This window comes from Budorcas taxicolor, chromosome 5, assembly GCF_023091745.1.
Source record: "Budorcas taxicolor isolate Tak-1 chromosome 5, Takin1.1, whole genome shotgun sequence".
Taxonomy (NCBI): domain Eukaryota; kingdom Metazoa; phylum Chordata; class Mammalia; order Artiodactyla; family Bovidae; genus Budorcas; species Budorcas taxicolor.
In genome coordinates, this window is record NC_068914.1 from 137,514,415 (window position 1) to 137,540,335 (window position 25,921).

General features: G+C 41.0%; 1 protein-coding gene and 1 non-coding gene across 3 annotated transcripts in view; one reads left to right on the plus strand and one right to left on the minus strand.

The window, feature by feature from the left end:
* Positions 1-25,921, minus strand: part of DERA (deoxyribose-phosphate aldolase) — a 119,401-nt gene that overhangs the window by 66,175 nt on the left and 27,305 nt on the right. For both annotated transcript variants that reach the window (XM_052639664.1, XM_052639665.1), the window contains exons 2-5: positions 12,766-12,863; positions 11,152-11,299; positions 9,187-9,282; positions 5,232-5,366 (exon numbers count right to left, since the gene is read on the minus strand). In XM_052639664.1, coding sequence (XP_052495624.1) covers positions 5,232-5,366; positions 9,187-9,282; positions 11,152-11,299; positions 12,766-12,863 — 477 coding nt within the window. The remainder of the gene's footprint in view (positions 1-5,231; positions 5,367-9,186; positions 9,283-11,151; positions 11,300-12,765; positions 12,864-25,921) is intronic.
* Positions 23,755-23,861, plus strand: LOC128049072 (U6 spliceosomal RNA). The gene has a single exon (XR_008199445.1). It is a non-coding gene; the product is annotated as a U6 spliceosomal RNA (small nuclear RNA).

Consider the following 25,921-nt stretch of genomic DNA (forward strand, 5'->3'; position numbering starts at 1 on the left):
AAAACCTAAAGACAGTGGGATCATCAAAGCCGTGACAAGAGAGTGTTTCCAGGAAGAAACTGTCCCTTGTGTCAGCTGTTTCTGGGCCACAAAACTAAATGACCAAAGAGTATTCCCAGGGACAGCAAAATAAGAGGCCACTGGTGTCTTGGGAAAAACAGATTCAAGGGAACAAGTAAACATAACTCTTATAAGAATTTCAGCCATGAAAGGGAGACTCAGCTGGGGATGAGCAGGAATGGAGCCTGTGGGCTTTTTATTTTTTAATCATAAGAACTTTTGGATGTCTGCTAGGATGCTGATGGGAGGAGAGAGCTCTGAGAAGCAGCTGGGGAAGTGGACACAGGAGGAAGAAGAGGAGAAGGAAAAGGGGAGCAGATTGGATGCAAGGACCTTGAGGAAGTTCCTGCCTAACAGATGTATTTTCTCTGAGAAGTAGTAAGAAGGTAATTTGCCAAGACTTAAGGAGCCTCAAGGTGGTGGAGGGCTTCTCAGGTGGCACCAGAGATAAAGAACCTGTCTGCTAAGGCAGAAGATGTAAGAGACATGGGTCGATTGCTGAGTTGGGAAGATCCCCTGGAGAAGGAAATGGCAACCCACTCCAGTAAGAATCCCATGGACAGATGAAGCCTGTTGGACTACAGTCCACAGAGTCGAACAGAGTTGGACACGACTAAAGTGACTTAGCATGCATGCAAGGTGGGTGGAAAAGTTAAAAGTCTGAGGAAGTAGATTTTATTTAATTTTCTGACATGGGCCATTTTTTTAAAGTCTTTATTGAATTAGTTGCAGTATTTATGTTTTGGTTTTTTGGCCACGATGCATTTAGGATCTTTACTCCCTGGCCAGGGATTGAACCCACACCCCCTGCATTGAAAGGGGAAGTCTTAACTACTGCACCACTGGGGAAGTCCTGAGGAGGTAGATTTTAAATGACCACCAAGATGAATCCAAGCAGAGGAATAACAAGTCCTTCTCATATCTCCCCTCTGAGTTCATATCCCCCTGTGACCATGAGAAATGGTGAAGAGACACTAAGAATGGCCAGGTTTTAAAAGCAGGATTCTTTCTCTTGGTTTTTAACCAGTGTCCTCCACACCTTAGTGCAAAGAGAAGAGGGACCTAGACTGGAATGTCTAACACCCTCATAGACGCCTCCATCAGCAAATTCCAAGAAATCGATGATAGGCTCATATTTTAGAAAACAGCTAATATTAAAACATGACACTGAAAAACACAATATGTAATCAAATTTGGAACTGAAATTAAGACAAAATATTGCAGTGAAAAAGGGCCAAGATGTTTGCAGGCTTCTAGTTAGAATTAAATTTCTAGTATTCAATGGTCTTTTTCAATTTGTTTGGGGTCAAGAGGTTATTAACACCACAGAAAAAGTTAATAGAAAAGTACGGTCTGGGACAAAGATACGTTATTATATTTTACATGAATGTCTGTTATTGGGAAATTATCAGTTCTTAAAAACAACCATTCCTGCTTCATTAAAGGAAAGCCAATTACATCAAATCTCATCTCCTATTGTATTTGATTTTCCAATTAGTAGTATTCTAAAGACAGGAGCACAAGTTATAATACAGTCTATATATGTCTATAATTACTTAATAAAAGATAAAGAGCATACAGTTTTTTAATCCAACTAAATGACACAGAGTTTATTTCTAAATTTGCGCTAGTAGTTTTGTACGAGATGTAAGAGACGTGGGTTCAGTCGTTGGGTCAGGAAGATCCCCTAGAGGAGAAAATGGCAACCCACTCTAGGAATCCCATGGAGAGAGGAACCTGGAGGGCTACAGTCTACAGGGCTGCAAAGAGTCAGAGATGACTAATGCAACTTAGCACATACAGCTTACTCATTTTTTTCCTACTCTAGCTTTAAATTTGAACTGAAATCTGTTACAAGCAGCAGACAAGTAGAATTAACATATAGGGACAAAGGACATCTACTTAAAATAAGCCATTTAAGGATGGTTGTAAATGCCCAAGGCACACATGATCCATAAGACAACAAAAATCGAAAGCACAAAAAGATATTTGTGCACTGTCAAGGATTGAAACCTGGACTTCCCTGGTGGTCCACTGGTTAAGAATTTGCCTGACAATGCAGAGGACATGGGTTCAATCCCTGGTCCAGGAAGATCCTACATGCCTCAGGGCAATTAAGCCCATGCTCCACAACAAGAGAAGCCACTGCCGTGAGAAGCCCATGAATGCAAGGAAGAGCAGCCCCTGCTCGCTGCACTAGGGAAAAGCCCACAAAAAAGCAACAGTTACCCAGCAGAGCCAAAGCAGACAAACATATAAAGAACAAAGAATCTGAAAAAAAAGTACTGACACCTGGTAAGGATTTAAAAATGTTGGTGGGTACCGATGGGAGTATCAGATAATGGGAACAACCTGACCTTTTTTCCTAGACACTTCAGAAGTGCTGTGGGCTTCTGCCTACAATGCAGGAGAACTGGATTGGGAAGATCCCTGGGTTGGGACGATCCCCTGGAGAAGGGAAAGGCTACCCACTCCAGTATTCTGGCCTAGAGAATTCCATGACTGTATAGTCCATGGGGTCGCAGAGTCAGACACAACTGAGTGACTTTCACTTTCACTCAGGACTGCTGTACCAGTGGCTGGATTCTCCTGGAATACAGTGATGCTCCCCAGAGGCTACATAAATCTCTGAGACAACCCGCCCCATAGCTCATGGTCCAGATCGCTGTGCCTTTTGACTTCATAAATATTTTTATTTAAATGTTGCTATTGTTGCTTTGCCTCAACTTTTTAGAAATCAATTTATTTATTCTGGCTCGGTCTTCACTGCAACACGGGGACTTCTCTGGTTGCAATGCACTGGATTCTGTAGTTGTGGCGTGAGGACTCTAGCGTGCACGGCCTTAGTAGCTGCGGTGCAATTGCTTAGTTACGGCCTGTGGGATCTAGTTCCCTGACCAGGGATCAAACTCGGGCCACCTGCATTGGGAATGCAGAGTCTTAGCCACTGGGCCACCAGGGAAGTCCCCTTTTGCTGTCAAGTTTTTTAAGATCACATCCTATTTAGCTCATGTGGCACAGTCTCTTGCTGAACCAGTATTTCCCTCACTCCTTTCCACCGAGGCACAGAAATGTGCACCATCCAACGTATAAAGAATGAACGGAAACATAGTGAATACTCCAAGCCAACATTTTCCAGCTTCACTTGCAGCCAAGCCTGACCACAGAACTCGATTCAGGGCCATGAGGTGTAAGCAAAGATGGTGTGTGAGATCTAAAGACAGGACAAGCCCCTATTTCCTGTCTTCGGGGAGACAAGTGTAAGGGCCGGAGCTTCAAAAGCCATTGTAAACAATGGAGTGGTCTTGAAGCTGAGATCAGATGCTATGATCTTGGGAAGCCGAAAGTAAAAGAAGCTCAGGCCCCTGAGAACTCTGAGGGACTGCCACAATACTCCTGAAATACCTATGCCTAGACTTTACATGAAGGGGCTTCCAAGTGGCTCAGTGGTAAAGAATCTGCCTGGCAACGCAGGAGATGCAGCAGACATGGGTTCGATCCTGGGGTCAGGAAGATCCCCTGGAGAGGGCATGGCAACCCACTCCAGTATTCTTGCCTGGAGAATCCCACGGACAGAGGAGCCTGGTGGGCTACAGTCCACGGGGTCACAAAAGAGGCAGACAGGACTAAGTGACTATGCATGAACACAGACATTACATGACAGAGTAAATCCTTGAGCATTTAAACCACTGACTGAATCTTTGTTGCTGCCTAACCAAAAGCATTTTTTAGTGAATAAACAATGGAATTAGAATTTACAGAATATGAGCTAGATGGATTGATGGATAGAGTCTAGAGATACCTATGAGATATTGGCAAGTCCAATTGTTAGGTTAAGGGAAAATACATTAAGCATGATCCTATTTTTAATTCTAACTTTTCCACTTTTTAAAAAAATATTTATTTTAAACTTTACAAAACGGTAGGTGTTGCATATGTGTATATGAAGGGGAAATGGCTTGGAAAGTTGTGCGATGCAGTGTTATTAAGGGTTATTTGTAGGGGAGGAGATTAAGTAGAACACCTACTTCCTTTATTACTGGTTAATTAACAGTGAGAATTAATTTTAATTAATTAATTACAAATTACCCTTTGTAATTAGAATAAAGTACGCCATTTATTTGATAGCTACATAGCTAAAGAGACAATACATTATTCTGGTTTTATCCTATGATTTCATTAAAAATTTTCAATTAAGCTACATATTACAATGATTTTTTTTAAAAATACAAAATTGTACTTATTTTAGCTATCAACAATCTCTGTGGAGTAGGAAATGGCAACCCCCACTCCAGTATTCTTGTCTGGAAAAACCTGGTGGGCTACAGTCCATGGGGTCAGAAAAGTCGACATGATTAAGCACATCCTACCTCCTTTGATTAAGTAATGTATCAATATTATTAGCTCAGCTTCAGCAATTTTTACATATACACTGCAATAATATAAGATGTTAATGATACGGGAAACTGTATGCAGTGGGGTGTGCACAGGAGGTATATGGGAATTGCATACTTTCTGCTCAATTTTCCTGTAACTTAAAACTGCTCTAAAAAATACTCTATTAACTTAAAAAAAATCTCTAAGTATATAAAATATATTTAATGTAGAAGCAAAATCAATCTCTTAAAAAAAGAAACAGCTTGTTACTGGACTGGGCAATGTCTTATTGTAATTGACTTGATAGTAAATCACAAATCTTGAAGGTGAATACATAACAAAGTCCAAAGGAGCTATGTTCAAGAACAGGAGTAAACATAGACTTCGTCAACTAATCAATAACCCCACATCCTCAAAATCCACAAAGATTAATATAAAAAAGGGAAGCTTCCTCCAGCATATTAAAATAAACTCTGCATAAAATACTTGCCTGAGGTGATTTTTGTACTGAGTAACAAAACAGCAGAGAAGAGAGCAAAAGTTACTAATTCACTGCTTGGAAATAACTGATTCCTTAAAAGGGATCTAAAAAGTTCATGCAGGTGGGCATCTGCCCAGAGTTATAAGCAACAAGGATGAGCAGTCTTAGTCATGTTTTCTCCTCCATTCACCCTCTGATCTAGTGACTTGTAGTCTAGAACAGTGACTTCCAAACCACGCTGTCTCTTTTCAGGTCCTCGCCATCTGGATGACCGGGGAATGACTGAGTCCCTTGGGTAAGCACGTGCCCTTACCTTTCCACTGGCCTGTTAGCACCAAGGTCCTGTTAATCACCACATCAATTTCCGTAGCTCCATCTTCCACGGCCAATCTGATCTCTTCTAATCGTGTTTTCAAATGAGTCTGTCCAGCTGGAAAGCCAGTGGCCACTAGCAGAGAACGAACGAAGGAAGAGAGGGAGGGAGACAAATTTCAGTTGGTCGGTATCGCAGCAAAGAATTTCAGACCAAAAAAAAATCAGTGTTCAGACCAAAGTATAACAACACTTTAGAACTTCATGCATACCTTGCAAAGTGAACTGTGAAGAAACTGAATGTGATCCTACATAGCACTGATGTTAGGATAAATACTAGTACTATATCTTTTGAAAGATCTGAAATTAAGCTGCTGGCAGAGATGTTAATGGGGGAACTTTTGGAAAATAGTGATTAAGAAGATATGTCATCATCACAGTAATACTCATAAAGCAGTAGCAGTAGCCCTGTGGATGGACACTAGTTAATCCTGGATCCTAGTTTTGACCAAGTTGGCTATCACTGTTATGACTTACTCATTCATATTTATAGCTGTTGGAACCAAATGGAAATACACGTTCCATCCACTGCCCATCTTCAAATGAACAGTTAAGCAGATGAGAATAAAGGAGAAATACTGCATGATGGAAAAGCACCTAATTAGTCTACAAAACTAGAGCAGCAACTGGAGCAGCAGTGAGTCAGGAAGAATTAGCCCAAGTATGAAAGTGAAAGTGAAAGTCACTCCATTGTGTCCAACTCTTTGTGACACCATGGTCCATGGAATTCTCCAGGCCAGAATACTGGAGTGGGTAGCCTTTCCCTTTCCCAGGGGATCTTCCCAACCCAGGGATTGAACACAGGTCTCCCATATTGAACAGAAGGAAAATAGAAACACAGTGACACTTTCGGAGAAAGTATTAACATTTTTAACATGCTTATCACCGATTTCATTCTTGTGTCTAAAGGTAACCTTTCATGTTTCCTTGACGTTATAAAATTCCTTGGGTCTGCTTCCTTAGAGGAAATTATGTTTCCCTGTTGTGTAAAGGAAAAGCTGAACTGATTGAACCTAATGAAAAATATTAAAAAGCAGAAGTATTACCTTACTGACAAAGGTCCATCTAGTCGAAGCTATGGTTTTTCCAGCAGTCATATATGGATGTGAGAGTTGGACTATAAAGAAAGCTGAGCACTGAAGAATTGATGCTTTTGAACTGTGGTGTCAGAGAAGACTTTTGAGAGTCCCTTGGACTGCAAGGAGATCCAACCAGTCCATCCTAAAGGAAATCAGTCCTGAATACTCAGTGGAAGGACTGATGCTGACGCTGAAACTCCAATACTCTGGCCACCTGATGTGAAGAGCTAACTCATTGGAAAAGATCCTGATGCTGGAAAAGACTGAAGGTAGGAGAAGGGAACGACAGAAGATGAGATGGTTGGATGGCATCACCAACTCGATGGACGTGAGCTTGAGCAAGCACCGTGAGTTGGTGATGACAGGGAAGCCTGGTGTGCTGCAGTCCATGAGGTCGCAAAGAGTCAGACACAACTGAGCAACTGAACTGAACTGAACTGAATGAAAAATGAAGGCTGATTAAGGTGAAGCTGCCAAATACTTCAGGAATCTTCACGAATAGCTATATTAATATATAAATACTGTATACTTTGTTTCTCTTGATGCATCCCTAACAAAATAAATTAATGATCTTCTCAGCTTCCTTCTTTAAACCACAAGGATATCCCTCTGACATCTTTTAAAAGGAGAATCTAATTTAATATCTATCTGTCCATTTGTAAACACACACACACACACACACAGGGAAGCATTCAGGAGGACTTTTCCCTCCCTCATGCCTTGTTCTCCTACTGCGTCTTTCTTTAAGTCAATAACTCTTGAACATACCCTCTTTTATTGTTCAGGTTTGGGGATGGCTCTTGTCATCTCAGACCACAGGGACTATGATCAGTCTAACTCCATTTCAATCCCCTTTAATTTATCCACTACCATCCCCTAACTTATTATATTATGAAGTAGATCATGGCATTCTCTACTTAACATCTCTTGGTATCTTCCCCATCAACAAAATAAAAGCCAAATACCACAGCCTGGTAAGGTTTCCCCATGGGGTCTGGCCCCCATCTACCTCTCCAGCTTCAACTCCCCAGCTCTCCCTTTGTCCTACCTTAGGAAGCAACACCTGCAAACTCATTTCAGCTCCCTGGATGCACTTCTGCACCTTTACACATGCCAGCTCCTCTGCTGGAAATGCCACTCCTTAGCCTGCATGGCTGCTAAGTCACTTCAGTCGTGTCCAACTCTTTGTGACCCTATGAACCATAGCCGGCCAGGCTTCTCTGTTCATTGGATTCTCCTGGCAAGAATACTGGAGCGGGTTGCCATGCCCTCCTCCAGGGGATCTTCCTGACCCAGGGATTGAACCAGCTTCTCTTGCATCTCCTGCATTTACAGGCGGGTTCTTTACTGCTAGCACCACCTGGGAAACACACTCCCTAGCTTATCCACTCTCTCAACTCCTCCTTGTCACCAACCTCTGCAGAATAAATCACTCTGCACTCAGAGTTACAACTGTATCTTCTGCATAGTTTTATTATTATACTTGACAAAAAAATAATATGTCCTACATTATGGTTTTTTTTTTTTTTAACTTGACGATTCCTCCTTAACAACTGAATTTCCTTTAAGGTCGAACCTGCATCTCCTGCACTGGCAGGCTCTTACCACTGAGTCACCGGGAAAGCCCACAGCTCTGTAGTCTTAGGAATTAATATCATGTCTGTCCGTCTAGTCAAGGCTATGGTTTTTCCAGTGGTCATGTATGGATGTGAGAGTTGGACTATGAAGAAAGTTGAGTGCCGAAGAACTGATGCTTTTGAACTGTGGTATTGGAGAAGACTCTTGAGAATCCCTTGGACTGCAAGGACATCCAACCAGTCCATTCTGAAGGAGATCAACCCTGGGATTTCTTTGGAGGGAATGATGCTGAAGCTGAAGCTCCAGTACTTTGGCCACCTCATGCGAAGAGTTGACTCATTGGAAAAGACTCTGATGCTGGGAGGGATTGGGGGCAGGAGGAGAAGGGGACGACAGAGGATGAGATGGCTGGATGGCATCACGGACTCGATGGACGTGGGTCTGAGTGAACTCCGGGAGATGGTGATGGACAGGGAGGCCTGGCGTGCTGCAATTCATGGGGTCGCAAAGAGTCGGACACAACTGAGCAACTGACTGCTACTCAACAGGCAATGGACAGATATGAAAAGAATGAATAAATACAATCATCAATTAAATAGACAAGACTGGTTAAAATTATAATAAAAAACTATATGGGATTTCCCAAGTGGTTCAGTAGGTAAAGAATCTGCCTGCCAATGGAGAAGACGCAGGAAAGTCAGGTTAGATCCCTGGGTCGGGAAGATCCCCTGGAGAAGGAAAAGGCAACCCACTCCAGTATTTTTGCCTGGAAAAGCCAATGGACAGAGTGCCTGGTGGGCTACAGTCCCTGGGGTCACAGAGTTGGAAATGACTGAGCACAGTACAACAGCATAAAATCATATAGATAGGGACTGCCCTGGTGGCCCAGTGGTTAAGAATCCGCCTTGCAATGCAGAGGACATGAGTTTGTCCCTGGTGTAGGAACCAAGATCCCACATGCCTCAGGCAACTGAACCCATGCACCACAACTACTGAGGCCACATGCCACAACTACTGAAACCCACACACCTAGAGCCCGTGCTCTTGCGACAAGAGAAACCGCTGCAGTGGGAAGCCTGCACACCACAATAGAGAGGAGCTCCCGCTCACGGCCAACTAGAGAAAGGTAAAGTACAGTCAAGAAAAATAAAATAAAATAACTATATAGGCAATACCTCAAGGCGTCTGAGTTGAAGGGAAACATACTGAAAAAACGACAACAGAAACCACAGACTTTACCTGATGCCACTGGGATGTCACAGCCTGCAGCCTTTAGAGCTTTCACTGCATCACACACGCGGGCAGGATAAACACAAACAGCAGCTGTAGTGATGCCTATGGAGAAAGGAGGCATAACGGCCTACTTCATGTGAAGTTCAAGTCACACAATATGCTTTTAATTATTATTTATACTTCAACATTGGCAGAAATCAAAACCAGAGAAAAAAATAATCCTCCTACGACATCGCAACAAATTAAAAGGCTTTTACTTTCCACATTCCCTTCTAGTTCTTGACAACATGGATCATTTTCTCATCCTTAGAGAATAAAAATTTTTAATACATTGTTCCTGGAGGTTACTATAGTACCATTTGTTGAAAAAATATCCTAAATGGTAAACTTAGTGGCTTTGAATCAATGAAAGTGTTTTATTTCATGTAGATAACAAAATCTAAGTTTTTACAGGGTTCACACAGGACAGTAGATGAAGAAAAATAGAAGTGAACCTTGCAAGATAGTACAGGCAGACCTTGGAGATAGTACAGGTTCAGTTTCAGAGCACCGAAATAAAGTATCGCAATAAAATGAGTGACAGGAATTTTTTGGTTTCCTGGTGCATATAAAAGTTATGGTTACCCTATATTGTAGTCAATATTAAGTGTGCAAAAGCATTATCTTCAAAAAGTACGTACCTTAATTTAAAATTAAGGTACGTACTTTTTAAAAACATAATGCCAAATAATTACAATGGTAATGTCAAAGATCACTGATCACAGATGACCATAAAGAGTATTACAATAACGAAAAAGTGTGCATTACTGAGACAATTATCAAAATGTGACAGAGACAAGAAGTCAGTGAATGCTATTCGAGAAACAATGCCAACAGACTTGCTCAATGCAGGGTTGCCACAAACCTTCAATATGTAAAACACAGTGTCTGCCAAGTGCATTGAAACAAGGTATGCCTGCACTGCAAAATGACATGTCACTAATCCTATTCTCTCTTTTGCGGAAAATAATAAAATCTGGATCTGGAGCCCTCAGTTTGAGGAATAAGCTCTTAAATTAAAAAATCAAAGAGACACTATAAAACAGTAGCATAAGACTCATATAAAGCTGCTGCTTTTAAGTGTCATAAATGGTAGGTGTTTTATCATTAGCGTAAAAGAAACATACTACTTTCTAAATGCTATGCAGCTGTTTAGATCTATAAGTTATCTATTAACACAAACTATTTGTGAAAAAATGCCTGCATTGGGTCAATGCAGCATTAGTTGCTTTCATTAGAGACAGGCACCTAGGATCCATGAAAGATCCCTTCATGGGCTGGCTCCTAAAGCTAGCCCATTGAGAAACGAGGCACACTGTCCTCTCACCCTCCAGGTCTCAGTTTTCACATTTAGAAACAAGGGCATTCACTCTCAAAGTCTCCTCCATTTCTAAAATGTTGAGGTTCTAAACTTATGGCAACTTAAGAAAGTCTTTTCTTTCATGTACATGAAGAGATTGAATATAACTATTTTTTCTCAAAAGATCTAACCCAATATACAAGCTGGCAATATTTCCCATTTGTATTTTATTCTCAAAAGTATTTCATTTACTCACAGAAAATACTTTATGTATGAGATGTGATTATTAAGTAATGAGACTGGCTTTTTCACACGTGGCTAGGGAATCAGAATCATAGTATTTGAGTCACTAGACAGAAAATTTCCAAAACTGAAGAACTGGAACAAAAAATAAAGAAACTCAATACTTGCAACTTTTAATCCATGATGGGAAAGAATTGACCTAAAAATGAGACTCAGATTCTCTCTCTGCTGTTTTTCAGAGAAGAATCTCAATTATTATTACTCTGTATACACAATTCTATCACACTTTTTACTGTTACTATCATTTCAGCATCCAAATCTTAAGTCTTCTTAGATTCAGTGATTGCTACTGTAAAAAAGGTAAACACCAGACAGATGGTACACATTACCTTTATCGTGCATATTTAAAGCTTTTAAGAGGTCTTCCCGGATTGGATACTTGGCTTTATAACACAGCCTTTGAACGTTGGAAGCTGTGTCATCACCTGAAAGTGTAGTAAGATCTATACAGGTAACAGCCTTCAGGAGCCATGCAGCCTGGTTTGAAGAAAAGTAAAAACAAGGTTTAAAAAAAAATAATTAATCTCCAATCCAAAACCATTAGGTACATAAGGGTGCTAAAATCTCATGTCTAGGGACTTCCCTGGTAGTCTGATGGTTAAAACTTCACTTTCTAAGGGAAGAAGGGGTTCTAGTTCAAGCCCTGGTAGGGGAGCTGAGATCCCATATGCCTTGGGGTCAAAAAACCAAAGCATTAAAGAAAAAAAAAAGCAACACTGTAACAAGGTAAAAAAAAGACCAAAAGAAAAAAAAAAAAAGTCCACATCAAAAAAATCTTTAAAAACAAACTGCTTTAAATAAAATAAAATCTCCTGTCTATGCTATTCTGAGGCATACATTCTGATGTGTTCAAGCTTAACCAAAAAGATGAACGTTACATAGAGTAAAATTAAAGGGGAAAAAATTGCTTATAAACTTTTTTCTTCCACAGATACCCCAAATGGAAATTTCTAAAAGAACAAGTCTCCCCACATGTGACTTTTGCATCTCAAGACTCAGAGGTGGGTTGCCAGTTCCTTCTCTAGAGGATGTTCCTGACTCAGGGATGGAACCCACGTCTCTGCATGCCCTGCATTGGTAGGTAGGTTCTTTACCACTGAGCAACCTAGGAAGGTTCTACCCTGATAAGGGAGAACTCGGGAACAAAAGTTTCCATCTTGTATTAGACCTCCAGCCCTGGGACCTGGAATGAGACACAATAAAGGGTCTCTACTTTCTTTTTTTTTTTTTTTCCAGTGTAATCCAATTTCAATTTTAAAACAATATTCACATTTCACAACTCATTCAAATAAATTCCTTTTATCTTTTCAATCAGATTCTTTCTAAGGATGAGCAAAATGCAACCCGTCACACTAAAGGATTCAATCACGATATTTTGCCTCACTTGTGGAATGAACTGAATTCCTTTCCATCCTGAGATGCATAGCATGTCTTTGGTTAGTACATACTGAAGAATATGCTGACCACCAGTACTCTATAAAGCACCATTTTTCAAATTTTGAAAGATAATTTGGGAAAACTAATCGTACAGTAGACATGATGATCAAAGAATATCAACTCTCATAACCTCAAGGCCTCCAGCAACGGACCCACCAGGTTTTGGTGCCACGGTTTTAAAATTAAAATAGAAGACAAAGGTGTGTCTAAGAAACTGAATAAGTATATTGAGAAAATATGCCATTTAATTCACTCATGAAAACAAAAATGCCTCATATTCATTTGCAGCTTTGCCACTCAAGAATGATAAGATTTTAACCTGTTTGGATAAGCATGTTATCTTTCTCCAACCCATCTTCATCATATATGAATTATTAAAATAAGTCATGGACAGCTGCAATCTTTTAAGTTGAGATGCCGCTTGAGTGAAATTCAGTCTTGTGGCCTCGAGGGAAGAGATCAGGCCTGTAAAGCAAGGGAAATAGTTTTTTAAGAAAAGCCCTTACCTGCCACTCCTTTTTCACGGGTCTACGAGCCTGGATTTGTTCTGCACGTCTTAGCACTGCTGGTTTATTCACTTGTATTTTGGAGATCCAGCTAAGGTCTAGAAGCAAAAAGAACAACAATTTAAAACTTGAAGATTTTATTAAATACATTCACTTGTTTTTTACACAGTCCTCAAAAGGAAAGACTTATCAGTATCAAAACATTTATTTACTTTTTTTTTTTTAATTTTATTTATTTTTTTATTATTTTGGCTGCATCTCATAGCATGTGGGATCTTGGATCCCCGACCAGGGATCGAACTCACATCCCCTGCATTGGAAGCATAGTCTTAATCATTGGACCACCAGGGAAGCCCAAAACTTTTTTTTTAAAGTTATATTTCTTTTCCACTCAACTATAAATAACTTTCTTGAAGGAAGCCCAGCTATGAGAAGTCCTACTCTGTGCAAAATCAAATACATTTGGAACTAGGAGAACCTGTACTGATTCATTACACAGATATGCCTAATGGTGGAGGAAAACATAAGAGAATAACATTGTGTTATTCATGTCACAGGCTTCATTTCTGCCGGCAGAGAGTTATCTGGGAGTGCCCAGTCCAGGAGAATGAAGGGTTAATAAACATATAAATGAATTAACACTGGGGCTTAAAGGAATCCTTGATCAATATCCCCTCACTGATAAGATTAATATCTATTAGATGCTGATAGGATACCCCCATTCTTTCCTCAAAGGAGAATTTCTCAAAGTGTATTAGAAATTAGAGCATTAAAATTAAAAAAAGTCAGAAGAGGGAAAAGAAAAAACAAGCTGCTCAAAATTCTGGGAGAGAGACTTCCTGATGGTCCAGTAGTTAAGACTCCACGCTCTGCGTGCAGAGGGCTAGGAGTTCGATCCCTGGTCAGGGAACTAGATCCTGAAGCCGCAACTAAGACCCGGCACAGCCAAAAACAAAAACAACAAAATTCTGGGAGACATGTCTGTTGCTTGTTTTGAAATGCTCTCTCCTATCGGTAGGGATTCCCTGGAGGTTCAGGGGTAAAAAATCTGCCTGCCAACGCAGGAGACAGGAAATGAGCACTCGATCCCTGGGTCAGAAAGATCTCCTACAGGAGGAAATGGCAACCCACTCTAGTATCCTGGCCTGAGAAATCCCATGGACAGAGGAGCCTGAAGGGCTACAGCCCATGGGGTTACAAACAGTCAGACTCGACTGAGCAACTGAGCACACACACAGCTTGACAAATAAGATCTGCATATATTTCAGGTGTATGTTTTGATAAACATATACACTGTGAAAGAATCACCACAGTCAAGCTAATGAACATTACCTATTACTTCACACATTTACCATATTCTTTTTCCTTTTCATGTATGCTGAGAGCATTTAAGACCTACTCTCATAGCACATTCCAAGTATACAACACAGCACTGTTAACCATAGTCACTCTGCTGGACAAAAGATAAAAGATCTTCAGGAATTCCCCATCTTGCGTAACAAAACTTTGTATCCATTTGCTTCTCATTAAAGGACTTTTGGATCTCTACGAGAGAAGTTGGGACTGAAACATGAATAAAATACCTGAGGACACTCCCCTTAATTAAAAACTAATTTTTACTACAATTTCCCACCAAAGATCAGAACCCACGAGGCTGGCTCTCGCACATCTCAGACACCACTTGCTAGAGGTCCTTGCAAGCCATCTCTGGGAGAATGTAATAGGATCACTTCTCTCACAATATCAGCCTCCACTGTTAAAAATATCTTTAGTGGTCATAAAATCAGCCAGCCCCACAGTTAATCCAGCCATGGAATTTGCCTCTGTGACCTCCCATGATAATGAATTATATAAGTGACTATCCCATTTTATTAGCATTTAATTTGCTACTCTTTAATTTCATCAGATAACCCTTGTTCTCCTATTATGGGGTCTGGGGAAAAGAAAGGACTGATTGGCCTTTGTTATGTCCTTCATAATTTTTAATATTTTATTCGAGTACCCTTTAGCATCTCCTTTCTCGGAGAAGTGATTCTAAGGCACACAATCTCATCAGGACCATAGAAGTTTCTCTTAGGGGGCCAGGAGGAGTTTCAAGCACATGTCTCTTTGGGGAGAATAGGCGTAAAGCCATAATTGGAAGATGATAATTCTTTTCAGAAAACTCTTCCATGGAGAAAATCCCAGTGCTCCTCTTAGTATGCCATTTCAGGGGCTTTCAGGCCCTTCTTTCAATTATAAATTTGTTCTTAAACACTCTTTTCTTTTTTTAAAAATCATTATTGTCTTTCTTACTTAAGTCTCTGTGGAGACAGACATCATTTTCCTTGAAAATCGACACTTCACCTTTCCACCACTTCCTCTTATGTTCATGACTGTTCCTGTACTTCTTCCCAATATTCCTAAAAAGTGTGATACCAAATGATAACTCCATAAAAGGAGGTTTATATTGTATTTTGATTTTATCTTTGCTCCTAATGGAGAAAAATACATGGTGATATTTCATTAGATTTTCTCAAATTTGGAAAAGTAAGAAAGATTAAATTTCCTATGTTTTCACTTCTCATTCTTTCTGGGTTTTTATACCTAAAATTGTACCACTAAATCTGTGCCTTAGTGGTTGTCCGCAAACAGTCGGTTCTTGAGATGCGCTTCCATAGTATATTTTTAATCCCAGCATCTATGTACCTCTTCCAATTGTAGGCTCCCAGATGTCTATTTTTCCTGTGTTGTTTATCTTCAATTCTAATTTTCAACTTGCTAGGAATCACTCACAAATGCCAAACACAGAAATAAGTGCTTACTGAGCCCACCACATCGCAGTAAATTTATTTTTTTACCTTTGACACTGAACAACTGAAGTATCAACTTCATCGTGTCTAATCTTTCAACCTTAACCTTGGAAACTGTTAGCTTTTTTTTTTTTAAAGGCTTGGATGTCAATATATATCTGATCCAGTCAAGCTCAGAAAATATTCAGTTTATATTAGTGAGAAGACTCAGCCTTGCCCAGTTTCTACATAGTAAAGATATAAGACAGAGACTGTGCTAGGAGCTTCATCATTTCTAACAGGTGGGGTCTGGAATGAGTCTTCATTTGAGGACCTAATCTAATATCCAAAAATATAAAATATATTTCTGTTGGTATATGTGCAAAAAAATAATAGAATATAGACCAAATTGACTATGCCAAAGCCTTTGACTGTGTGGATCACAATAAACTGTGGAAAATTCTGAAAGAGACGGGAATACCAGACCACCTGACCTGCCTCTTGAGAAATCTGTATGCAGGTCAGGAAGCAACAGTTAGAACTGGACGTGGAACAACAGACTGGTTCCAAAGAAGGAAAGGAGTACGTCAAGGCTGTATGTTGTCACCCTGCTTATTTAACTTCTATGCAGAGTACATCATGAGAAATGCTGGACTGGAAGAAACACAAGCTGGAATCAAGATTGCCGGGAGAAATATCAATCACCTCAGATATGCAGATGACACTACCCTTACGGCAGAAAGTAAAGAGAAGCTAAAAAGCCTCTTGATGAAAGTGAAAGAGGAGAGCGAAAAAGTTGGCTTAAAGCTGAACATTCAGAAAACGAAGATCGTGGCATCTGGTCCCATGACTCCATGGGAAATAGATGGGGAAACAGTGGAAACAGTGTCAGACTTTATTTTGGGGGGCTCCAAAATCACTGCAGATGGTGACTGCAGCCATGAAATTAAAAGACGCTTACTCCTTGGAAGAAAAGTTATGACCAACCTAGATAGTATAATCAAAAGCAGAGACATTACTTTGCCGACTAAGGTCCGTCTAGCCAAGGCTATGGTTTTTCCTGTGGTCATGTATGGATGTGAGAGTTGGACTATGAAGAAGGCTGAGCACCGAAGAATTGATGTTTTTGAACTGTGGTGTTGGAGAAGACTCTTGAGAGTCCCTTGGACTGCAAGGAGATCCAACCAGTCCATTCTGAAGGAGATCAACCCTGGGATTTCTCTGGAAGGAATGATGCTAAAGCTGAAGCTCCAGTACTTTGGCCACCTCATGTGAAGAGTTGACTCATTGGAAAAAACTCTGATGCTGGGAGGGATTGGGGGGAGGAGGAGAAGGGGACGACCCAGGATGAGATGGCTGGATGGCATCACGGACTTGATGGACGTGAGAGTCTGAGTGAACTCCGGGAGATGGTGATGGACAGGGAGGCCTGGCGTGCTGCAATTCATGGGGTCGCAAAGAGTCGGACACGACTGAGTGACTGAACTGAACTGAACTGAGACCAAATTGATGACAATGTTTGTCTTCAGAGGTAGAATCACATAAGATTTTTACTTTTCCATGCTTTATAGTTACATAATACTTAAAACCTTTTTTTTTACTTAAAACTCTTACAAAGAGCATGCATTACCTTATTGAATAGTAAAAGCAAAATATACTTAACTCTTTGGAATTAAGAGGCACTGACAACAGTGTGCAGGTTAGGAAGAAAGGGAGGGAGACTAGATTAGGTAGACCAGTAAGATGACTGCTGCTGTAGCCCAGGCATTAACACATGTAATGTGTTTCTGGGGCATTTCACCACACCAATACTTTAATGACCAATCCTCGGCCACAGAGCTCTTCCACAAAGCCAACCTGACATGACTACAAGGTGCCAGGCAGACATGATAAGGTCAGATGCCACTTTTACTGCTTCCATAGAGAAGGTCACCAAAAACCTTAGCACCAAATGTCACCAGACAGAACCTTATTACTATATGAACCGTATGATACCAATGGGGCTTCCTTGGTGGTGCTGTTCATGGAATTCTCCAGGCAACAATATTGGAGTGGGTTGCCATTTCCTTCTCCAGGGGATCTTCCTGACCCAAGGATCAAACTCCCATACACTATGTATTTGGGATTAGGCCTTTTTATTAAAAAAAAAAAAAAAATCTATCAGCAACAATAAGCTCAAAATAGTATGTTTAATGAAAAATTAGGAACTTCTGTGGCAGTCCAGTGGCTAAGACTCCACACTCTCAATGCAGGGGGCAGGGTTTGATTCCTGATCAGGGTATTAGATTTCATATGCCACAACGAGCAATCAAAGATCCTGTGTGCCGAATCTAAGACCCAGAGTGGCCAAATAAATAAAGATTTTGAAAAATTAAATTCTGAATTTCCATTTCTCAGAAAAGTTCATGATCTGCAGTTTGCACAAAATGCTTCTCAACATTTCAGTTCAGTTCAGTTCAGTCACTCAGTCGTGTCCCACTCCTTGCAACTCCATGAACCACAGTACACCAGGCCTCCCTGTCCATCACCAACTCCCAAAGTTCACCGAAACCCATGTCCATTGAGTCAGTGATGCCATCCAGCCATCTCATCCTCTTTTGTCCCCTTCTCCTCCTCCCCCCAATCTTTCCCAGCATCAGGGTATTTTCAAATGAGTCAGCTCTTCGCATCAGGTGGCCAAAGTATTGGAGTTTCAGCTTCAACATCAGTCCTTCCAATGGACACCCAGCATTCACCTCCTTCTGGATGGACTGGTTGGATCTCCTTGCAGTCCAAGGGACTCTCAAGAGTTTTCTCCAACACCATACTTCAAAAGCATCAATTCTTCAGCACTCAGCTTTCTTCACAGTCCAACTCTCACATCCATACATGACTACTGGAAAAACCATAGCCTTGACTAGATGGACCTTTGTTGACAAAGGTCAACAAAATATCTCTGCTTTTTAATATGCTATCTAGGTTGGTCATAACTTCCCTTCCAAGGAATAAGTGTCTTTTAATTTCATGGCTGCAGTCACCATCTACAGTGATTTTGGAGCCCCCAAAAATAAAGTCTGACACTGTTTCCACTGTTTCCTCATCTATTTCCCATGAAGTAATGGGACCGGATGCCATGATCTTCGTTTTCTGAATGTTGAGCTTTAAGCCAACTTTTTCACTCTCCTCTTTCACTTTCATCAAGAGACTCTTTAGTTCTTTACTTTCTGCCGTAAGGGTGGTGGCATCTGCATATCTGAGGTTATTGATATTTCTCCCAGCAATCTTGATTCCAGCTTGCGCTTCTTCCAGCCCAGCATTTCTCATGATGTACTCTGCATAGAAGTTAAATAAGCAGGGTGACAACATACAGCCTTGACGTACTCCTTTTCCTCTTTAGAACCAGTCTGTTGTTCCATGTCCAGTTCTAACTGTTGCTTCCTGACCTGCATACAGGTTTCACAGTTTATCACATGCCAAAATATCTCTACAAAAATATCACTGATTCCAAGACCCAAATCTGCTTAAAAGGATTCATATCTACTTAAAATATTAGCAGTTATGTTAAGAAGCCTGTGCTTAATGATGGCAATTTCATATAGCCTCAGCAGATACAGTCATATAAAACTATGAAGCATGACTTCTCATTTAGATAAAATGAGTATTCTATATAGTGCTTGTTTTTACATCCCAAATTTCTAGTGTATGTTTAAGGCAGCAGTATTTATTAATTTGTTGGCTCCAGAAGCAGAAGAATTTTACAAACAACTAGAAAACGCCATTTTATATCAGTCATGGGTGTTTTAAAGAGAAAAATCAGCTAAATTAATTCAAATATTGGCTCATTTTTTAAAAAATCTAACATTAAATTCAAGAAAAAATTTTTAAGTCTATTTTGTTGAAGGTAAAACACCTAACATTATGTGACCACCACTATAAATTTAAACAAGTTAGCATTGAACAGATCAATTATTTGATTTTGCAGAGATACCACAGATGCAAATTTTGTTAGAATATAGCATCAAAATAGAAACAATGTTCTTATTAAGAAACTGAGGAAGCAGAAAAACACTTGGGTTTGGTTGTGATAGATACATAATTTATAATTTCATCCAAATGAGTTTTCCCACAGTCTAACAATCAAAGTGCAAGCTATCGCTGTCAAATTTTAAATATTTTACATATACACAGAATAAATGAACTACCTGATCTTTGTGAGAAAATTGATGTTTAATTAAAAATAAATACTTCTTCCTGGCACTGTGCACTATGTTTTACTGGTTATCATCAGTTGAATGTTAGGAACGTATGACTCTTTGAAGAGGAAAAACAATATTCATTGAAAGGACTGATGCTAAAGCTGAAACGCTAGTACTCTGGCCACCTGATGGGAAGAGGTGACTCACTGGAAAAGATTCTGATGCTGGGAAAGACTGAGAGCAAGCAAAACGGGGTAGGGGGTGGGCGCTGGGGAGGAAGGGGCGTGCAACAGCGGATGAGATGCTTGGATGGTATCACTGACTTAATAGATGAGTTTGAGCAAACTCAGGGAGATAGTGAAGGTCAGGGAAGCCTGGCATGCTGCAATTCACGGGGTCACAAAGGGTCAGACATTACTTAGAAACTGAACAACTAAGCATGCACTTCCCTGGTGGTCCAGTGGTTAAGAATCTGCCTGCCAGTATAGGGGTCAGGGATTCAATCCCTGATATAGGAAGACCCCATGTGCCACAACTACTGACTGAGCCTACCTGCCCTAAAGCCCCTGCGCTGCAACATGAGAAGCCACCACAACAAGAAGACTGTACACCACAACTACAGAGTAGCCCCCACTCACTGCAACTAGGGAAAGTCCTTGCACAGCAACGAAGACCCAGTGCAGCCAAAACTAAAATCAAAAAAAAAAAACTATTATGTAAATAAAACATGCAAAGCCTCCAGTTTTTGAAACATAGTGAACTACAATTATTTGTTGACAATTGTTTGCAAATATCGCAAAGAAGACGACCCTGAAATTTATCCCTCTGCAAACTGTAAGAAACGCCCCGGGAAGAAGGAACCACCCCTACGGACGGTTGAACAGGGTCTTTTATTGGGCGGTCGCTCTCGGGCAGAACTCCCAGGGGCAGGTAAGCAGGGGAGCAAGGCGGGGTCTGCGAAGCAAAGGGAGTCTGTGGCGTAAAGGGAGTCTGTGGAGTCTGCGAGGTGTGAGGGGTGGGGAAGGGGTTTTATAGCCCGGGCTGGGGCTCCCATATAAGGAAGAAAACGCAGGCTCAGCGGTGATTGGTGTTCAAGGGCTTCGTGTCAGCTCCTGATTGGTCGGCTTGGTTGCCGGCCCGTCTCCGGGGTGTGTCTGCAGCGCCCTCTGCCGGGGCCTGTCCCGACATGCCCGGGCATGCCTCAGCACGCCTGACCTTTCCCTGACCTTTCGTCCTGACCTCGCCCTGACCCTTCATCCTGACCTCGCCCTGACCTTTCATCCTGGCCTTGCCCTGACCTTTCACAAACGAGAGGGCTTGAACAAATTAAATGAGATTTCAACCCCTATACAGGCTTAATTTTTAAATTCTAAAATTGTACTTGGGAATATCTCAACCTACCTGATTTGATTATTATCAATCATTGTGTAAGTGCTTCTCAGGTGGCACTAGTGGCAAAGAACTCGCCTGCCAACGCAAGAGATGTAAGAGACTAAGGTTCAGTCCCTGGGTTGGGAAGATCCGTTGGAGAAGGGAATGTATTCTTGCCTGGAGAATCCCATGGACAGAGGAGCCTGGCAGGCTACAGTCCATGAGGTCGCAAATAGCCAAACACGACTGAAGTCCCTTAGCATGCATACCTATCACTGTGTAACAAACTACCTCAAAATGTCATGCCTAAAAACAGCAATTCTTTTATGATTTCTCCTCACACTATTGGTTGACTGGGCTGAGCAGGGCGGTTCTGTTGCTGCTCTCACTTGAGATCAGCAACTTGTGACCACAGCGAGATGGTGATGGGGCTGCACTCCCAAGTCCTGTGCCTCAGAGGGAGTGGCAGGAGCCTGGCCTCTGCCAGGGCACCTCCATGTAGGTCCAGAACATCCCCTTCTTTACCAACCATTTCCAGCAGGGCAGCTGAACTTCCCAGAGAGCTGCTCAAGGCTCCCCAATCATACCACAGCTGTTAATCACTTCCGTTTGGTTACAGGGAGTCTCAGGGAGAGTGTGATCAGTGCAGTGGAGGACAATACAAAGACATCGATTTCAGAGACCTGGTCCCTCTTTGGAGACTGGCTACCACAAGCTCCAACATTAAACTGAATACACTGATATTCTGTACTGAAAAGAATTTAAATGGGGGTTCTACACCTAATTCCAATGTGGGGAGAAGCAGTCTTTTTATACCACCATGCAATGCTTAAGACACCAATGTAGGATGAATTATCCTACAATTCATCTAAATTATGACACTATCTATCCAGAGGTATTTTCATCAGATTCCCCAGGTTAAGCACTCAGTCCCACAAGACTGCCCAACCCCCAACCCCACCCCACTCCACTTTAGACCCCAGGTGCAAGTCCAGGTAGGTTATCACACAAGCTTCCAACTTACCATTGGAGGTTCCAATTAACCTGAATTTGATTGATCTGCTAGAGCGGTTCAGAAGACTCAGAGAAATATTTTGCTTACTAGATGATCAGTTTATTATAGGAGGATGTAACTCAGAAACAGCCAGATGAAAACATGAAAACGATGCAAAGGGAAAGGTTCAAGAAAGGGCAAAGAGCTTCCAAGTACTCTCCAAGGGATCCTGAATCACCCTGAATCACCACACGTTTCCCACCCAGAAACTCTCCAAACCCCATCCTTTTGGGATTTTATGGAGACTTCACTACATAGGCATGACTGATTAAATCACTGCTCATAGATGACTGAACTCAACCTCCAGCCCTTCTCCCTAACCCGGAGGTCAGCTGGGGGAGTGAGACAGAAAGTTCCAACTCCCCTGGGGGAGAATGGATACATGTATATGTGTGGCTGAGTCCCTTCTCTGGTCACCTGAAACTATCAAAACATTGTTTGCTAATTGGCTATGACCTCTCAGCAGACACTGAATCTACCAGGTGCCTTGATGCGTGTATGCTAAGTCACTTTAGTTGTGTCCAACTCCGTGTGACCCCATAGACTACAGCCTGCCAGGCTCCTCTGTCCATGGGATTCTCCAGGCAAGAATACTGTAGCAGGCTGCCATTTCCTTCTCCAGGGGACCTTCCTGACTCAGAGATCAAACCCAGGTCTCTTATGTCTACCTGCACTGGCCAGAGGGTTCTTTACCACTAGTGCCACCTGGAATGCACATAGTCATACCCCAATGGGCTATACTCCAATACAAAATAAAAAGGTAAAATAAATAAATAAATAAAGTTCCAACTCTCTAACCAGTGGTTGGTTCTCCAAGCACCAGCCCTGATACTTAGCTGAGGCCCCAAAGTCACCTCATTAAATAACCCAGGTCTCACATTGCAGGAGGATTCTTTACCATCTGAGCCACCAGGGAAGTCCCATTAATGTAACAAGACACCTTTACAGCTCTCATCACAGGAAATCCAAAGAGTTTAGGAGCTCTGTGCCAAGAAGAATAGATGAACACCAAATATATATTTCTTATTATAAATCACAATACCACAAAAATGAAATTGAGACAGCCTGTGATTTTATAGTATATGAATTTAGTAAAACATTCAAAGAAAATCAAGACCTCTTTTTTGACAAGATTTGTCTTATGAAAAGTGAAAGTCACTCAGTCGTGCCCAACTCTTTTCGACTCCATGGACTATACAGTCCATGGAATTCTCCAGGCCAGAATATTAGAGTGGGTAGCCTTTCCCTTCTCCATGGGGTTTTCCCCAGCCAGGAATCGAACCAGAGTCTCCTGTACTCCAGGCAGGTTCTTTATCAACTGAGCTATCAGGGAAATGGAGCAAAATACATTAACTGTTAAACTATTTGTACTAAAATATTTACATATTTCAATATTTAAAAAATGAGAATTGAGAATGGTCTCCATTTATACAATCTGTTGTAAGTGTACCAAGTACCAAGCATTTGTAATTATTTTCTCAATTAAAAATATTATGTTCCACACAGAAAAATCAACTGATTGTGTCAAGGATCTCAAATTTAAGAAACATAAAATGAAAGTATGAAAAAATTGCTGGACATTTTAATACTTTAAGAAATTTTAAAAAACTACTCTTCAGTGCTTGCTTCAGCAGCACATATACTAAAATTGGAACAATACAGAGAAGAGTAGCATGGCCCCTGCACAAGGATGACACGCGAATTCGTGAAGCATTCCATATTTTTACATTTCTCCAAAGAAGACATACGGATGGCTAACAAACACATGAAAAGATGCTCAACATCAATCATTATTAGAGAAATGCAAATCAAAACCACAATGAGGTACCACTTCACACCAGTCAGAATGGCTGCAATCCAAAAGTCTATAAGCAATAAATGCTGGAGAGGGTATGGAGAAAAGGGAACGCTCCTACACTGTTGGTGGGAATGCAAACTAGTACAGCCACTATGGAGAACAATATGGAGATTCCTTAAAAAATTGCGAATAGAACTGCCTTATGTCCCAGAAATCCTACTGTTGGGCATACACACCGAGGAAACCAGAATTGAAAGAGACACATGTACCCCAATGTTCATCGCAGCACTGTTTATAATAGCCAGGACATGGAAGCAACCTACATGTCCATCAGCGGATGAATGGTTAAGAAAGCTGTGGTACATATACGCAATGGAATATTACTCAGCCATTAAAAAGAATACATTTGAATCAGTTCAAATGAGGTGGATGAAACTGGAGGGGTTATACAGAGTGAAGTAAGCCAGAAAGAAAAACACCAATACAGTATACTAACACATATATATGGAATTTAGAAAGATGGTAATGATGACCCTGTATGCGAGACAGCAAAAGAGACACAGATGTGTAGAGCGGACTTTTGGACTCTGCGGGAGAGGGAGAGGGTGGGATGATTTGGGAGAATGGCATTGAAACATGTATACTATCATGTAAGAAACGAATTGCCAGTCTATGTCCAATGGATACAGGATGCCTGGGGATGGTGCACGGGGATGACCCAGAGAGATGTTATGGGGAGGGAGGTGGGAGGGGGGTTCATGTTTGGGAACGCATGTACACCAATTGACAGGTACCTGTCAATGTATGGCAAAACCAATATAGTATTGTAACGTAAAATAAAGTAAAAATAAAAAATTAAAAAAAAAAAAACTACTCTTCAAAAAACTACCAATGGCATGATATCAGAGACTTATACAACTAAGAAACTAAGGCTGAGTAATTATTCAACTTACACTATAGTGCTAAAATAATTTATACAAATACATTTTTATTTGTGCATGTGAATATATACTCTTTTACAATGAATTTTTTACAGGTTTTTAAAAAAATGTTAGAGTTGGACCACAAAGAAGGCTGAGCACCAAAGAACTGATGCTTTCAAACTGTGGTGCTAGAGAAGATTTTTGAGAGTCCCTTGGACAGCAAGGAGATCAAACCAGTCAATCCTAAAGGAAATCAACCCTGAATATTCATTGGAAGGACTGGTGCTGAAGCTGAAGCTCCAGTACTTTGGTCACCTGATGCGAGGAGCCAGCTCATTGGAAAAGACTCTGATGCTAGGAAGGACTGAGGGCAGGAGCAGAAGAGGTGACAGAGGATGGATGATTGGATGGCATCACAGACTCAATGCACATGAGTCTGAGCAAACTCTGAGAGATAGTGAAGGACAGGAAAGCCTGGCATGGTGCAGTCCATGCAGTCGCAAAGAACAGACACAACTTAGTGACTGAACAAAGAACAAGTCAAGTCTTAGATGTGTGATGGTTAATTTTATGCATCAACTTCACTGGGCCTCAAGGTGCCCAGATATGTGATTAAACATTATTTCTGCGTGTGTCTTGTGAGGGTGTTTAATGGATGGGGTCAAGGCCTAAATTGGTGGATGGAGTAAAGCATATTCTACTACTGGTTCTAGTAGTAGACTAATATAAGATATAACTTCCAACTTAAAATATAGAAGATACAGAAGTAAGTTAAATGACATCATGAGGAAATAATCAGATAAATCTAGAAGCTGGGTCAGTCCACAGGTCTCATAACCTAGCATCATCAAACAGCAATTTATTTTGTAGTAATAATTAACATACAGAAAATACAGAAACCAACATGAAAAGCTTGTAATAAGAAACTGATTCACAACTATAAAATAGCAGACTAAGAGTTATGTTTTTTCCTTCCCAAACTTTAAAATCTAAGTATCTGGGACTTCCCTGGCAGTCCAGTGGCTAAGACTCTGAGCTTCCAGTGCACGAAGCTCCATCCATCC